This window comes from Homalodisca vitripennis, chromosome 3 (assembly GCF_021130785.1).
Source record: "Homalodisca vitripennis isolate AUS2020 chromosome 3, UT_GWSS_2.1, whole genome shotgun sequence".
Taxonomy (NCBI): Eukaryota; Metazoa; Arthropoda; class Insecta; order Hemiptera; family Cicadellidae; genus Homalodisca; species Homalodisca vitripennis.
Genome location: NC_060209.1, coordinates 80,510,618 through 80,528,253, shown reverse-complemented (window position 1 = coordinate 80,528,253; position 17,636 = coordinate 80,510,618). Strand labels below are relative to the sequence as shown.

The 17,636-nt window shown below is 32.1% G+C and overlaps 1 protein-coding gene across 1 annotated transcript in view; it reads left to right on the top strand.

Moving 5' to 3' along the window:
* The window catches only part of LOC124357109 (origin recognition complex subunit 3), a 43,198-nt gene extending 26,253 nt beyond the window's left edge, over positions 1-16,945 (top strand). The window contains exons 9-16 of the mRNA XM_046808562.1: positions 3,974-4,090; positions 4,837-4,956; positions 5,746-5,913; positions 6,838-6,966; positions 10,532-10,630; positions 11,817-11,936; positions 14,233-14,300; positions 16,761-16,945. Of these exons, the coding sequence (XP_046664518.1) occupies positions 3,974-4,090; positions 4,837-4,956; positions 5,746-5,913; positions 6,838-6,966; positions 10,532-10,630; positions 11,817-11,936; positions 14,233-14,300; positions 16,761-16,869 (930 nt within the window). The 3' untranslated portion in view covers positions 16,870-16,945. The remainder of the gene's footprint in view (positions 1-3,973; positions 4,091-4,836; positions 4,957-5,745; positions 5,914-6,837; positions 6,967-10,531; positions 10,631-11,816; positions 11,937-14,232; positions 14,301-16,760) is intronic.
* Positions 16,946-17,636: the final 691 nt, after the last annotated feature.

Sequence of the window (17,636 nt, the reverse complement as noted above, 5' to 3'; positions counted from 1 at the left end):
TGGGGCCCATTTTGTTCACCCTTTACACTGCAGATCTGTCCAACTGTGTAAATCACTGCAAGGTGCATGCCTATGCTGATGACTGTCAATTGCATTTTTCTTATGAGTCAGATTCCATTAACCAAGTTTTCGCAGGGGTAAACTCTGATCTGGAGAGAATAGATGATTGGTCACGGAAGCATGGTCTCAAGTTGAACGCTGAAAAATGCATGATTCTTCATATTGCCCCGCCAACTGTCTGTCAAAAAATCCTGCTTGGAGATATGCACGTTAAACTTTGGTGACAAAATGTTGATGGTGAGTGATACTGTCAAGACTTTGGGAGTGGTGCTTGACAGGGGCCTCACATTCTCAGATCACATCACTCATGTTTCCCAGTTGGCTTTAGGAAGGCTGCGAGGTCTGTACAGGTACCGATCAATACTGCCAGAATCTGCTAAGCTGCAGCTGGTCCAGTCATTAGTTTTGTCAGTGCTCTATTACTGTTTTCCTGCATACGGCAGCAGCATTACCAGGGAGGAAATGTCCCGATTGCAGAGGCTGCAGAACACCGCAGTGCGCTTCGTTTACAACATTCGTAGACGGGAGCGTATATCTGCCTATCGTGAGGCTGCCGGTCTTTTGCCAACTGATGCCGTGTGTAGGATGCAGACTTGCAACCTCATCCACCGGGTCTTGGTACAGCAGGAGCCTCAGTACCTGGTGGAAAGACTCGTTGCTCGTGGGGGGGTGGCTCTGCGAAGCACCCGGCAGGATGCGCTAATCCATTTTCCAAAGGTCAGACTAGAGGTGGGTAGAAAAGGGTTTTCTTATTTTGGCCCTACTCTTTATAATGACCTCCCTTGGGACCTCAAACAAATGGGCATCCTAGCATTTAAGTCTAGAGTAAAATCTCATTTTATGAATACGTCTTAATTATATTTTTTGTTACCATTTATGTGCACCATGAAAATAATGTGTAGTTTTTAATTTTAAGTTTGACTTGAGTTACTCTGTAAAACAGTTGTACACTGAGAGACGCTTGAAATAAAGGCATTTTTATTTATTTATTTATTTATTTATTTATTTAAGTCTATTTGCCTTTGATGCCAGAGAGTCAATATTCTGGTGTAGTATCTTTAAAGCCTTTTCTGATATCTTGTCTTCTGGAGTGGGCATGTCCGGGTTGGCTGGAGAGTTGACAATTACTTCTGCTTGCTGTTTATTAAGTTGTTGCGGTCTAAAAAAACTGTAGGGCGATTTAGCAGGACATCCGACCTTGAGAGCGCCACGCTAGAGCGCCGCTACTAGACTTTCATCTATGGATAGTTGCTTATGTGGTGTATAATAATGCCTAAAAACTGTTTGCATGCTCAACTAGTGGAGTAAAACGAGCACATGGATCATAACCTTGCTCTTTAGGTTTTGGCAAATTTTCAGTGTCCACCATGTGAAAAAACTTCAATATTGACTCAAATCTATTCCGGCTAAACATTTTTGCAAACCATGGGCAATTTTGAGATGATTTGGTGTTCCAGTACATGTCAATTGTTGGTTTTTTATTTAGTCCCATATTGAAAAGGACGGCAATAAAAGCTTTCATTTCTAAATAAGCAACAGGCCTGAATGTGCGATTTCGGATTTGATTACTCAATTTCCCTTGGTTTTTGTGTATAAAATTCCTTGCATAATTATTCGTTTTTGTTGCCAAAATTTGCAAAAAAGTAAATGGAAAAAATAAATCAAAATAATTTATAGGAGGGGAATTTCTGGGTGGACAATGTTTAGGTCCTGGAAGCTCACAAGATGAGAAGGTGTGAGTGAAACTTGGGTCGTTGCCTTCAATAACCTCTTGCCATTCGTCATTATCACTAAGTTCATCTGATTCCGAGTCGAAGTTTGTGATGGTATGCGGATCTCGCGTAGCAGCAGGCGGGTGACCGCGGCGCCTAGGCAAGTGAGTCACGCGACTAGGTCCCGGCCTTGGGTTCTCAACGCTGTCTTCATCTGACAACGACAACACTGGTTTCGTAGTGGTTGAAACAGTACTTCCAGAATTGTTTGGTTCAAACGTAGGATCTAAATCTGTGTCGTCGACATCACTTTGCTCAGATTCATCATGTGAACTACTAGCCACATCGTTGCACTCACTGTCACTCAAATAATCATTTTCAACTAAGCGTTGAATTGTACGTTCACTCAAAGGCAATCTACTCATTATAAATTATTATATATTACACTTTATAAATAACATAAAATCAATAATAGAATTATAGATTCAACGCCAGCAATGTCCACTACTTATAAGCGACACACGAACAAATGACAGCACAGAAAGCTTCACTGAGCGCTTGGCGGGAAACAGGGCGATTGGTTATTAGTTTCTTTGTGCTGCCAGTGATACCAACATAAAAAAAGTAATAAATACAGTTTTACCAACTTATTGGAAGGCCAAATACCGAATATGACTGAATAAAGTTGTTTAGTCTGGAAAATATAGCTGTTTTGCGTAACGTTCGATGGATCGGACGTTGGCTCTTTCCATTAGGTTTTACCCTTGGCGCCCAAAGGGTTAAATTTCACGTTAAACTTGGAAAAACCGCTACCGAAACCTATAATTTACTAAAAGAAGTGTATGTCAGTGAATGTTTATCGCGGACTCATGTTTTTGAATGGTTTAAGCATTTTCAAGATGGTCGACAAGACGTCGAAGATGATTCACGGCCAGGTCGTCCTTCAACATCAAAAAACGGAAGACAATGTAGAAAAATTTGCTAATTTGATTCGGTCTGACCGACGATTAAGCATTCGTGCAGTTGCTGAATTTGTAGGCATTGATGAAGAATGTGTACGGCAAATTTTACATGACAATTTGAACATGCGAAAAGTGTGTGCAAAAATGGTACCAAAAATTCTTACGATTGATCAACAAGCAGCTCGTAAAAATGTTTGTACTGACACTTTGAATACCATTGAAAATGACCCAAATTTATTGGAAAGAATAATAACATGTGGTGAATCGTGGATTTTACTTATGATCTGGAAACGAAGCGCCAATCCATGCATTGGAAGACCTCAACTTCACCGAGAGCCAAAAAAGCAAGAATGAGCAAGTCAAAATTTAAAGCAATGATGATTGTTTTTTTCGACATTCGTGGGATTGTGTACCTTCACTGGGTTCCTGAAGGTCAAACAATTAATCAACATTACTATCTTGAGGTACTTAATAAACTACGTGAAAGAGTAAGAAAAAACCGACCCGAAATGTGGAAGGACAAATCATGGATTTTGCACCAAGACAATGCGCCAGCTCATTCCGCGTTATCTGTCAAGCGGTTCCTGACCAAGTACAGCATCCCAGTGTTAGAACATCCACCTTACTCGCCAGACCTAGCACCATGTGACTTTTATCTTTTCCCTAAGGTGAAATCTGCATTGATAGGTACGAGATTTGAATCCGTAGAAGCTGTTCAAGAAAAAGCGGCAAGACTCCTGAAAGAGTTGACAGTAGATGACTTTTAGCATTGTTTCCAACAACAGAAAATTCGCATGGAGCGTTGCAGGGATAGAGAAGGGGTGTATATTGAAGGTGATAATAAGTAATTATGTTTAAAATGAAAATAAATTTTTTTACAATATCAGTCCCGTTATTTAATAGCCATACCTCGTATAGTGCTATAGCCTGAGCGAAATCCATATTGATTTTTACAAATGAAACCTTTATTTTTCAAAATATCTGAACAGTTGTTTATATACAATTTTTTTTATAATCTTTGATATGATGGGCAAAGTAGAAACTGGTCTGTAAATGTTTGGAAAGTAAAGAATAGTTAATATGATAAATCATTAACATAATCTTTTTCATTAATATAAAAAATTATGCATCTACATTAAGAACATAACACTTTCACAGTTGATTGCCCAGATGTGATGAACAAGAATCCACCAGATTAGAGTCTGTAAAAGAAAACTAACCAAGTTGTATCTGTTACAGGACACTATCTTGACTCTGATGGAAGATCTTCAGGATCACAAGGACAATCTACTAGTAGCAGTTTGGCTCCTGCATTCTTTAATCCACGATCTTCCTGAGGCTCCTCTTGGCAAGCAGGTCTTGTATTGTATGTATAGTACAAGACATATCATTGCAAGCCTGAACGTTTGGATTTATTATTTATTAATAATGTAAAGATATCTCAATTGATAGTTTTAAAACTAGTGTTGCAAGCAACTAATCTTCTATACTCATGCGAAGTTTAATCAATACATCTGAGTGCATTAAACATCAGTTTATTTGCCACAATCTTATGGCTTGCGATGATATGTCTTATACTATAATCATATAAACAGTTCTAACTGTACCCAAATATGATTTTTCAGTTGAAAATGAGTTATTTGGTTATTTCATATTATATATTTAACTGAATTAGGTACTTGTTCTTATTAAATAATTATAATTTTTTAATTGATTAAATTTCAGTTTTCAATGTTAAGTATATAATTTTTAAAATATAACTGAGAGGGTGTATGTGTGTGTCAGAAATGGTAGGAAGAAGAGAATATTATTTTGCACTCTGATCGCATGTGATAAAATTTATATAGATATCCATCATTAACCATAAGTTGGTTTAGAATTGATAGGTGGTGTGTGATATGGTTTGGATTTATAATGGCTGTATCCTAAAAATGTTTATGTTATTTAAAGAGCCCATTTGACACTGTTTGAGTGTCTGATGGTATTAGATACTGCTCCATAATGGTACATCGACTTACAAGGTATCAAATCTTAACCAATAAAATATTAATCTGTGTTCAAACTGGAAATCAGTGGGTTTACAAAATGTTTCTTCCCACCAGGTGAGAGAAATATACATAGAGGTGATGTCCGGCCCAATTGTACAGCACCCCAAATTTGAAAACTGCTTTAAACTGCTTAACTTGATGTCAAAGCAAGAGCTTCTTCAAAAAATAGATGAGGTAAGACGTTATTATTTATCTTTTCTAAATCTTACTCTTGGCATGCTCCAATTATTGCTATTACCTCTGGAAAATACTACTCTTAAAAAGACATTATACACTAGAATTTTCGTTAAACTTTCAGTAACATTTAAAGTCAAAATTTACTTTTTAATCATAACGAACTTAAAACATCCTTTTCATTGTTAAAACAGTATTGACTCTATTAGTATCTATATCAAAAGTTGAAGATTTTGTAAAAGAGCGTTATTAATAATCAGCACATTTATAACAATTAAATTTACAATAGTTTGCATATTAAAAAACCATAAAAATTATATGAAGTCTGTTACCGTGCATTTGATATTGCAACATAAAATTTTGAAATAGGTACCAGAACAAAATTTACTTATGTTAGGAAATTAATTATATTATGGTGCACAGAGAGTGTGTTAATCCCATGCAGTGAATGACATTATAGGACATTGTAAAAGATTTTCAGATTTACTCTTAAAATGTTAAGAGTAAATCTACTAAGAGTAAAACCATTTTAATCTATTAAGAGTAAAATGGTTAAAAACCATCCTTGCTTATTTAAATAATCGTTAAATGTATAGTAAAATATTTTCTATTTCGTTATTGTGTATTTAAAAGAGAACTGATCTTTCCTTTACGTAAGATATTTGGATATAATTTAATTGTTTAGTTAATTAATTTTATTTTAGTTAATATATTATTTTAATTACATAACTTATAAATATATTATAAAACGGTCCTTGTATTTATCATCTATTAATTTATTTTTTTCAGATGAATCAAATTCTGGAGGAATCTGAGTGCCTGACTGAAGTTCAAGATGAACTCATGGACCTGCGAAGAGGTATTGAGAGTGCTGGCCAAAACATGCGCAGTCCCACAAAAAGCCCAACTAAAAATAGAGCAATCACCATGTGTAAAGATAGGAAAGGTCTTCGTGAGGTATATATATATTGTGATAATACTAATATGTAACTAAAATACACAACTTATAAGTTATTTGCAAATGGTATCTTCTGTCTTGATTAGTCAAGACAGGGAAATAATTATTTTTGTATGTGAAATAAGATTAATGCACACTATTATTAAATATATACATTTTGTATTGTGATCTCCTGTATTTGTATAGTATTGTAGAAGTATTATATATTATTTACTTGCATTAATTGCATCCAAATTACATCATTAAGTGTAATAGAAATTGGCTCCAGTATCCAATCTAGTTGTAAATTTAGCGATTTTTTTTATCATAAAATCACTTTAATGAATCGCAAATTTGTAAGGAAGAAAAAGCCGTGCAGTAAAATAAATTATTTGAAACTAAACTTCATGTTTCCTGCACTGTAAACCTGCCAGTTCAGTTTTAAAAAGGTAATGAGAAGACATTGTCATTAAAATCTCCATTAGCTATTTAAAACTCACAGTATCATTTAGCTTTTGATATATTCACAGAGGCATTCAAACAAATGTTTTCACACAATTTTGTTTAATTTGAATTGAAATCAAGTAGGTAAACGATAAAAAACTTTGTATTTAAATTTTTGATAAATGTGCTTACTATTTTACTACCAGTCAAACATTTACTAACTATTACAGTTTTTAAAATTTTAGTATAGCATCTTTAGTCGATCATCTGAATTACTTTTTCCTCATTTACAAACTTGGAAATGCTGGAATTCTTGGGTTGTAATGGAAAATTCAAATGATTTTTAAAGTACAGGGCATCAAAAGTATTCTCATAAAAATGTAAGTAACCAACTTATGAATAATTTTGGTAAAACCTAAGTGTTTTACCTCAGTGTTTACCAGCATAAAAATTGTGGTCTATTATGTTTGTTTTTTAATCACTTTCATTCTTATTTTCAGCAACTCCTAACTCCAAATGTAAGGATAGAGAATGAATTTGAACAAGCACGATCTAAACTATTAAATTACTTGAGGAAAAATGTTTTTCAAAAATATCTGGTCTCACCCTCTTCATTGCCACTGCATGAGGTAAGTTACACAGATCGGGTAATATTAAAAAAAAATAAACAATTTTGGAAATTAGTTTACTCTGTCTTTAAGGGCCGTTTATAGAGCCATTCCTGTATTAAGGAAAGTCTTTAATTACTTCTCTTCTGGCATACTCGTACATTTCGTTATCTTTGTTTTACAATAGTAAAACAAAGATAACGAATTGTTTTATAGTTTTTATAAAAATTGTGGAAAGTTATTTTATTTATGAACCAAATATTCTTTATTTTACACTTCTGTTCATTTTGTTTTAACCAGTTTCTTCCCGTAAAAGACTAACAAGATATAGATATTTATTTATATATTACATTTTAATTTCTTTTATGTACATAACCAAACCTAGCAAACAATTTAATCTTGTTAGAGGTAGGATGACAATGTATCTGGTTAATATTTGTTACTTTCATATGTAAAAACAGCTAAACGAATTTAAGAAACTTAATATAATAATGTATCTTTAAAATTACTAAACAGTAGATATTATACTTTGATTTTAGTTAATATTTCTGTAAATTTTTGTACCTAACTTGAACGAGTTTAAAAATACAAATAGACTATTGCATTTATTGATGCCCAAAAATAAAAAATGGTGTAAATTTTTCACTTTTTTCAATCTGTTTTACGCTGCCTGACCGTTTTTCAATTATGTCAAAAGTGCATATGCATGTTTTAACCGTTTTAGGGTCAGTTTAAACAGTGTTTGTGAGTTAAAATTAATTGTAGCAAGACTTTTAACCCTTTGAATAGTAACAATGCGAATATTACGTCAGTACACTACAAGCCAAGTAAATGTATTTTACTATTCATTTGACTATTTAAATAAACAAGGATTGTTTTTTTATGTAAAAGCCAGTCTGACAATTGTTCTGCAATGCCCTGTAATGTAATTTACTGCAAGGGATTAAAACGCTCTAAGTGCACCACAATATAATTAATTTCCTAAAATAAGTAAAGTTTGTTCTGGTACCTGTTCTCAAAATTTGATGTTGCAATATCAAATGTATAGTAACAGACTTCATATAATTCTTGCAGTTTTTTTAATATGCAAAATAGTGTAAATATAACGCTATGTCACTGTTGTGTTTTATGTTTGTCTTATAGCAGTGTATATATGATGCAATCTACTTATTTTTGTGTGAACTAAACAACCATCCTTCGAAACTTGTTGTTGCAAAAAGCAAATTATTGTTCTAATCACATCTGCTAGGTGTCAGAAACGTGTCGTATGAGTAATGTATAGTGTAGTGAGTCGGGCCAGCTAGCTTCTGCCAAATAATTTAATTCATTCATTTTTGAACCTTTTAACAAAACAAGCTTCTAAAATTACATTAAATTATTAAACATGATTATTGAAAGACTAATAATATTTGAATAATTCTTCTCATCTTTATGTTTATGTTCATCTAAGTAATTTTTTTTATCTATATTTTTAAGTGATGTTAGTATTATTTGCGCTATTGCGGTATGTTATTTAAACTCATTAACAGTAATATCATTTATGTCTGATCTAATGTTTACAATTTCTTTAAAAATATGTTTCCAGGTAACATATTGATTTCAAATCTGTTATTTTCATAACATTTTAAGAGTTATTAATATGATTCTTGCAAAAAGAAATGTTTGTTACAGAAAGTATAATATGATAGCGGTAGAGTAATGAAAAAATGCATAGCCTACATTTTGTTTTTTTCTGTAACACTTTGTTGGTGGTTTAATCCTTTCACTGCCAAGAGCCGATGTCATCGGCTTTGCAGTTTGATCGTAAAAACGCCAAGAGCTGATGTCATCGCCCGCGTATGTCTACTCAAAATCGCCGAGGGCCGATGACATCGGCCTACGTCCTTGGACCGAAAATCGCCATGAGCCGATGTCATCGGCTTTTAGTTATAATTTTATTTTTTCGTTACTATAGTGATCACAAGTCATTATTACACATGTGGCGAAAGAAAAAAAGGCATTCAATGTGAAAAACACATCAAGTATATAATCTATGAATAGTGTATATTACGGAATACGAACAATGAAACAGGATCTAGTCAGCTGTGGCAGACATCAGCTGTTTGATGTTTCTGTCAACCCATAAACTTGGTTTCAGTCTATTGTTTACAGTTTGTACTGTAACCTTTCAAGTTTGCAAGTTTGTTTTATTGTGGCTACTATAAAATATATTATTATTATAAAAATAATGTTATTATATAAAAATAATTTTATTATCTATAAAAATTATAAATGCATATCATTTATATAGAGTGTGCAATTTAGAATATTTGTTTCTTTTTATGTGGAAAAATCTTTTGTTTGTTTGTGCCAAGCTTTTACAGTACACCAAGCATTTATAAGATAAGTCATATGTAATTTATTATTACTACAAAATTACATTATAAAACTCATTTTTACTAGGTATATTTAATTTATTTAGTGTTAATATTATTATTTCAACCTGTTGTATAGGATTTCATGAAGAGCATTATGTAAAAAATGTGTAAACATTTAGTATTTCTTCTATGCCTATATTTCGTAAAAAATGTGTTATTTTAATTAAAGTGCTATACAAAATTTATTTCTAGTTTTTTTTTACCTGAAATTTGCAGGAAATGTTGTTACCATAATATTCTTCAATAAAACGCATAAACTAATAACAGAACAAATATTTTATCTAATTTTAAAAATAAAAATTTACAAAAATTTCAAAGTTAAAAACTAAAAAAATTAAGATAAAAAACAGTTTTGTTTTATTACTTATTCACAATATGTAGTATTACGGAGAATATTAATGTCTACAAAACAAAACAAAAATTATGCAGATATCTCAATTTTTGACAGATTTATTGACGTTTTACTAAACCCTTACAATTTGTCAATATCGGCCGTGGCAGTTTTGGGGAGTAACATGCGATACAGCGCAGGCGGTTTACGGCACACATCTGCAAACTATGCGCAGTGTTTTTCGACACAAATCGGCCAAATTACTGTGGCAGCGAAAGGGTTAAATCATCTATTTTACTTGTTGTATTATTGCTAGTTGTATAAAACAGAATTTAAAATACTTTCCCCCACCAGTGACACAGAATTGGTATTTACTAACTTATAAATGACTAAGGATGTACTATTATAACTATTAGGGCATAGGTACTAGAAAAATATTGAGCTATTAGGTTTACTACAAATCGGTAATATTTACAGTGGATATTGACTCAGATTATAGACAATGTGCTGTTTGTAAAGTTGTAGATTGAGGGGGGGGGTTTAGTTTTCTATAAGATAATTACTGCCTACAGATTTAATTTGAAGTCAGACCAAAGTGGCATCTTAATGCCTTGATACACAAATAACTGTTACCATTCATTCATCCTAATGGATGAAAAGTAATGACACATCTCATCAGTAAAATGTTCCTTGTGGAGGAGTTGCTATATTTAATCTTTATTTATACTTTATTGTTTTGTTTCATACATGTTGGTTCGACTAGACATAATTAACTACTAAAAATATTGTGTTTGGACCCCATTAACAGGAAGAAAACTGTTAATTTAATGTTTGACAGGTGTTCCTAATCGACAATGTGTCCACCAAGAGACACATAGTTGGAGCACCCCGGGCTGCCATACACACTGCTCTGCATAACCCTCACCATTACTTGCAGGTGAAGAAACAACCTTTTGTCTATGTTACACCTTAACTGTCAAATGCTTTATATTAATTATTTTTACTGCAATATCAGACAGAACACCTCATATCGGGCTTTTAAACAGTTAGATATGACTATCATCTACGTTTTGTGATTCACACACTATCGAAATATTGCTAACACTAATGAAATCCTGAGATATTTCATCCTTGCTGTGAAGAGCCATTTTCTGCCAACAGATGGTAAGAGAAAACTGGCAGAGCCAGTAATGCACATCCACTTACAAAGGTAAATGCGGAGGTGGAGATGTATCATGATTAGCATATGGTTAACCCCTTGCCCGCCACCGTCGTAATATTAAGTCAGTGGGCTGTGCGCAAAAAAGTGCCACTGACGTAATATTACGTTTAGTGCGTTTGTCCTGTTTTATTTTGTTTCTTGACGTATTAATGCGTCAGTATATATCGTTCTCTGCATAGATCAGAGTCCAAGTAGTTTCCGTTACTTCCGCAAGGTAGCAGCACCAACTAAGAGGATGTTTTTTGCCGCTTAGGCACCGCCCTCAGCAATCAATATGCCTTCTTTATCATAGGCTGCCAGTTTTTTGATAATCTATTAGTACTCACACTGATCATGCTGTTGGATTTCTCCTGATCGTTGTACAGCTCCACTCGCCTTTATGAGAGGATATGCATTACTAGCTCTTCTCAACAAGTTTTATAAATACTTGAGTGCTTATAAACTTTGCTGAATGTAGGCAAATTGAACAGCATGATGTAAATTATTTACTTAAAAATTAAACATTTTTTTAACATCTTGGATAACATCAAAATTAAAAGTAATTTATATGTAACTGATGACAGGGGTTATCTTTCTTCCCTTTCTTTAAATATATGTATATATAGGTACAAGTTACAAGTATAAATCAGAGAAAATCTTTAGCCTAAATAATTATTTATTTATAATGTCAAAGGCGTTTTCAAAAGTTAAGAAAATATTGCATTGTCTATAACAATCCCTATTATTTTTATTTAACAATGCTTACATGTTTTGATTACATCCTTTTCAATTCCAGGTTTAGAACTCAGTTCCTCTACTTCCTTAAACTCTGGTGGTACAATTTTGTCACTTATGCAATACGAGTACATTACATTATGACTATTTGGATTGACATAAAGACTGATCTGTAACATTGTGTTAGTGTGACTGCTGCAAAATGTCCAGTGATGGGGAGATTCTCCATACGATGCCAGATGTTTGTATTGTCTACAAGCTGCATCTGGAGAGTGGAGCTCTCATCAATATGTACGATTGGCTACAGGTACAATTTCACAATTTTTTCTGCAGATTTAGTAGTAAACTGAGTGGCCTTATTAAACATTAAGACTTATTGCATTAGATAAGAATTAGGTAAATGTTGTATATAAAATCAGCCTATAACAATTGGTGGTAGCGCTTAAGAAACATTTCAATGTAACATCATCGAACATCGAACATGACCCCTAAAGCCCAAAACCAAACCCCAATTACAGTTTATATACAGAATGTAACTAAACTCTCTACAGTGTCTTTTTTTTAGATAACAAATATTTTTATAATTTTTTAAACACTAAACGTGCTTAAAAAGAAAAACCGTTATAAAAATAAACAACAAAAATGTTAATTCTCTTGATAAAAGTGTGTTTTTTTTATCAAAAATGGTATCTAAAAAAGATTTAAGATTCTTTAAATGGCCCTCTAAGAATGAGAAAATTATTAATAATGAGGTGGTTCCAATTCTTGGTTCCACCGGTTTTCAGTGGAATTTTCAGTCTTTTTTTTATGGCTTTAACCCATTGGCCTAGACTCACGTATATACCACGTGCAGTGATGCACGGACCGAACCTGGCCTCACGTGCGGAGCACGATCTGGTGACGTTGCGATGTACTATTTAAAGTATTTATAGTTTTTCCTGTTAGATGGTATGCCAATACGCTTTCTGCAGACCTTTTGAGTTGTTGAGTTCAGGTGTGCCAACTATGGCACAAAAATATTACTTTTTTCAATAATTGTAATCTATTACCAGTGCTTATTTTGTGTTGATACTAGGATTATGTTACGTCTAAAATTACGGCTAGCACTTCTGACAATATTATTGAAAGTTTATTACAGTAGTTTTATAAAATCCATTTAAATATTTATGATATTCAGTAAAATTTTGTTTTGGTGCAAGGCTAAAGGCTAGCCTGCAAAATAGAAACAACGTCGTTTGTTTGTGAAGTTTTATTATTTTTTATTTTATTTTTACAGTGTATTATTTTAGTGTAGTTCTGTGTTTTTATATGCAAATTGTGTGTGAATGCTACAAAATCTGCGACCCGTGCAAACTGATGGAAAAACTGCGCTTGATGAGTACTCAAATATAATTTGTTTTAAATAATAAATGTTCAAATACAAATTTTAATATAATTTATTTTTCATGACAAAGAGTTACTGAACAATAACATTTATTCAGTTTTTAGATAATAAATAATTTTAATAGTGAAAAAAAATTAAAACTAAAGTTTTTTTATATAAACATTTTTGTTATATTTAACATTATTAGTAAATTTAAAACTAAATAAAAACTAATTTTATAGTTGTATAAAAATGGCCTAGTTTCTTAGAAACATGATGGTAAAATTACCATGGTAATAACTTAATTAGTTAGGTTTCTATAAAAATTATACGAAACCTGTACACTTTCAGCAAAATTAATTGCTAGTTCAGGTCCATGCAGCACCAGAAAAACTACTAGGCCAATGGGTTAACCTTTATAAGACACATTGTTTGTGTCATATTGTTTGTATTATATAGTTTGTATTGTACACCTTGTACATAGAGTGTTGGGAAATAAAGGTCTATTGTCTATTCTCTTTACCAAGAGAGTTGCCATTCAGTATGTTTGACCAAATATGGTTGCAATCAGGCCGTACCCTACTTTTATAAGATCTGGCTGTACTGGTGACCATCTTGATTTTTACCCCCATTAGAACGACCATAAATATTTATAACAATCTTAATTTTAGTCGTAGACTTATGGAAGATGTCTCATTTTAAAGATACATGTATAATGTATGTATAATTAATACATATCCAAAGGTTTTTTTACAATATTTTTATAGCTTATTTAGAAAAAATATGACATATTTTACTTCATTGTTTGAATAAAAAAAAAATACATTAACAAGCATATTAGCATAGATGCATATTAGTTATTTCTTTATAATACAACACATCTTTCTGTTTGAGACATCTCCCATAACACAACAATAAAAAATAAGGGCGTACAAGTGCAAGAAGTTTAACATTGTTCTTATGGGGGAAAACTGAAGGTTGTTACACTACAACCTGTTCTTAATGTACAGTTATTTTAAATTTATTAAAAAAAAAAAACAGTGACAACTACTATAGATAATGTTATGGACAGTTTACGTGCAGGCAGGATTCCTCAGTGATCTGTGGAATCGAGCGGAAGATCTGTATAATAGTACTATTGACCTTGTTTGTGTTGTCAGTATGATTATTATTATCTACATACATTATCACATATACTATATTATAAAGGCTGCTTTTTAAGTTTTGTCTAATTTTACAGTCATTTGTGACAATTGTGTCACCAGAGGACAGCGACAGAGATGACAGGAAAGTGGACCCTGGCCTACAGTATCCTTTTATAAACACCCTAGTAGATACTCATTTTATATACCTTTGAACTGGTAAAATCGTAATATATGAGTTGCTAATTATGTTACAATAAAAATAATCTGCTCCTAATTCAGGTTAAAAGTTATGTAATAAATGGGCAGAATCTATGTGTTCTTTTTGTATATATACTGTATTCATAATATATTCTTTGTTCTGTCGCTAGTGCTGAAAGCCAAAAATTAATCATGCACTCTGCAGCTGTAACTGTTTGTCATCTGTATTGTTTTTTTTTTTTTTTTTTTTTTTTTTAATAATCAAAAGTGGATAGTGGTTATGTGCGGGAGGCATTGAGTAATAATGAGTGTATGACAGTCAAAATGACATTGCTGTGCTAGATATGATTCACAGTATGATCCATATTATTTATATTTTTGTTTGATTTTTATTTTTATTTGCATACATATAAAAAAAGTAAACATGTTTTGGACAGAAACATAGTAATTTTGTATATCTTAAATTCTGGTATAAAATGTGTTTAGTTTTAAATACTATGCACGAGTTGGTATTACACATTACTCTTTTCCACATAAAGTCAAGTGTTTTATCACCCAGGGCCATTTAATGTATTATACATCATCATTGAATAATAATATTTTGGAGATTCTAAAATAAAGTACATTTTGTGCACATAAAGTATCAATTTTTTTACGTATAAGAACATTAAAAGAAAGTTAAAGTTTAATTTTATTTACAATATAATCCATTCAAAAACATTGTTTTCCATCAGATATTTCCCCTGTAAACTGAGTGTAGTTTCCTAACAACAAATCACTAATACATATCATTGTTGAACTTAAAATTGTCAAGGAATTTCAGATCAACCGGCCATTCAGCTTAAAAAAGTATATAGCTGCATTAGCTGTACCTGATTTGAAGGAGATCATGGATATGTTTCAAATTGGTTTTGTTCACCACAATTTGATTGTTTATTAACAACCATTTAACTATGAACTGATGTGAAATAATGGAAAGGTATTTGTAGTTTCAAGTGACAACAAATAAGTGTACACAACAAAAGTAAATTATTTATTTTAACACTGAGATCAAAAATAACTATGTAAAAGTGCATCCTTATTTGTTGCTTGTATGGTTGTGTTTATTATTGCAGAGATATGTTTAAAAATTATCATGGAGGATCTGTACAAATAGGTTTGTGTCTTCCTCCATATAATATCACATAAGTAACTAATAATTATGACTGAGTATAGAGGTTACAGCTGAAATAGGAAGTAGTATTTTCTCCCCCCCCCCCCCACTTACTGTTATCAATGTTAGTATTAGTCCATTTCCAGTTAACCAGACTAGCTCATAATAGATAAGATAATAACTGATAATACATATGTTTCTTACCATCTCTTTCTACATATGACTAACCTTGTATTAGTTGGAAATAATTGCGATGATCCATAGTTAGCCATCATTAAAACATTAGACATAGAAAGCTTTGATACATTTTGAAGGACAACAATTCCAGATGCAAATTTAGCACATACGCTTTCAATGTGAACTTCCAGGTTAACCCTTTTGTCTAGGTGTATTCCTAGAAATTTAGCAGAATTAGTTTCCTCCAGAACAATGTTATCCACCATTTGTTGGAGTTACATAAGTATTCAATTCACATGTACAGAAGTTATTGTAATTTGTCTTTTCATGATTAATTTTAAGATTACTTACCAGGAAGTTTTGGATGCAGGAATTGATATCAATGAAGGTTTGAATCTCTTCGTGTCATCTGTGTATTGGATGATTTTCCCATATAAGTCTTATGCATAGATGTTATTCACATAAATCAAGGAAAGGACAGAACCCAAGGTAGATCCCTGTGGGACTCCTTGGTATATTCTAATACTACTTGATACTGGACCTGAACACATTGACTTCTGCTGCTCAAGTATGAGTGGAGCCACTGGTGTGCTATCTCCCGTACATTACAGCCTTCCAGCTTGTGTGGCAATATACCATGATTAACAGTATCAACTGCTTTTGAGACATCAACAAAGACACTGAGTGTTCTTTAATGAGTCTCAAAGCATTCCACAATAAAATCTACAAGTTGTGTGATTGCTTCAAAAGTTGATTTTCCTGGTCTGAAACCAAATTGTTGATCAGACAAAATTTTGTTTTTTGAGAAAATTAAGAAGTCGGTCCAGGAACAGTCATTTCAGGTGAATAACAAAATTGAAATTTGTTTGTATTTCAACTCTTAAACTGTATTAACTCTTAAAAACTCAAGTGTGCAATCAATTCATTCATCATTTAACATAATAGTATATAATGCATTTTATAAAACATATAATGTAAATGTAGTAATATTTATACAAATTAATAACTATGATTCACACGTTTTTATTTATATTACATTGACCTTTGTACTTAAAATGATTCTTCTGAAAGCAATGATTCTTAACACCTGTGCAGAGCACGATTCACAAGGGCCGTCTCTGAACTCCAATTCCTAGGTTTCGTCAAAGCCTCCAAGAAGAAGACTGATCATGTTGCCAGGCTCACTTGGGGCAGAACATGCTAGTACAACTTACTATTTTATATGTATTTATTATTTTGTTACTTGCTTTTAGGTATAAAAATAAAAGTTTTAACATTGATTAGAATTGTGTTTTATTTTTCCACAAATCTTTATAACACGTTCTTGGCTTATTCTGCAAAAACGTTGCAAGTTTTGACAAATGGTCCAGTTGGCTTAGAAAAATGCTGTTTCAGCTCTGCCGAAAAACTTCAATTATAGCCTGTACAAAACCGTGTATATATTTCAAATATGTTGAATGCTGTGCTGTTTCCGAGAAAACTTAAGTTTTTGGAGGAGTTGCTGTATTTTTGTACATTTTCTTCAAGTTCATTTAATTTCAATTAAAAACATAAATAATAATATTTGAAATCAGCGAATAAATATTTTATAATTTATCAGCTGTTCACAATGTAACCAGTTTTTATCAATGTGATAATAGTTCCTCACAATTTCCTCATTCTATCAAACTAGTGATTTGCTTTAATCAATTTTCTACATTCCATATGATAAGTAGCAGTACGATAAAACTTCATTTTACTAGTACTATGTATTTATAATTTTATTTTAACTCTTTTTATCAACAATCTCAATAAATTAGTTACTTATTTTTCCTCATTAAATTCCGAAGTGATTTAGAAAAGTTTGAGAACTTAGTAGTATTACATTTTAAACGTATCTCATTGAATTTTTAAAAATTATAACATGAAAACAAATAAATTGAAATTGGTTAGATTTCTTGTAGTGAATACAAATTACTAATTGAGGCGGTA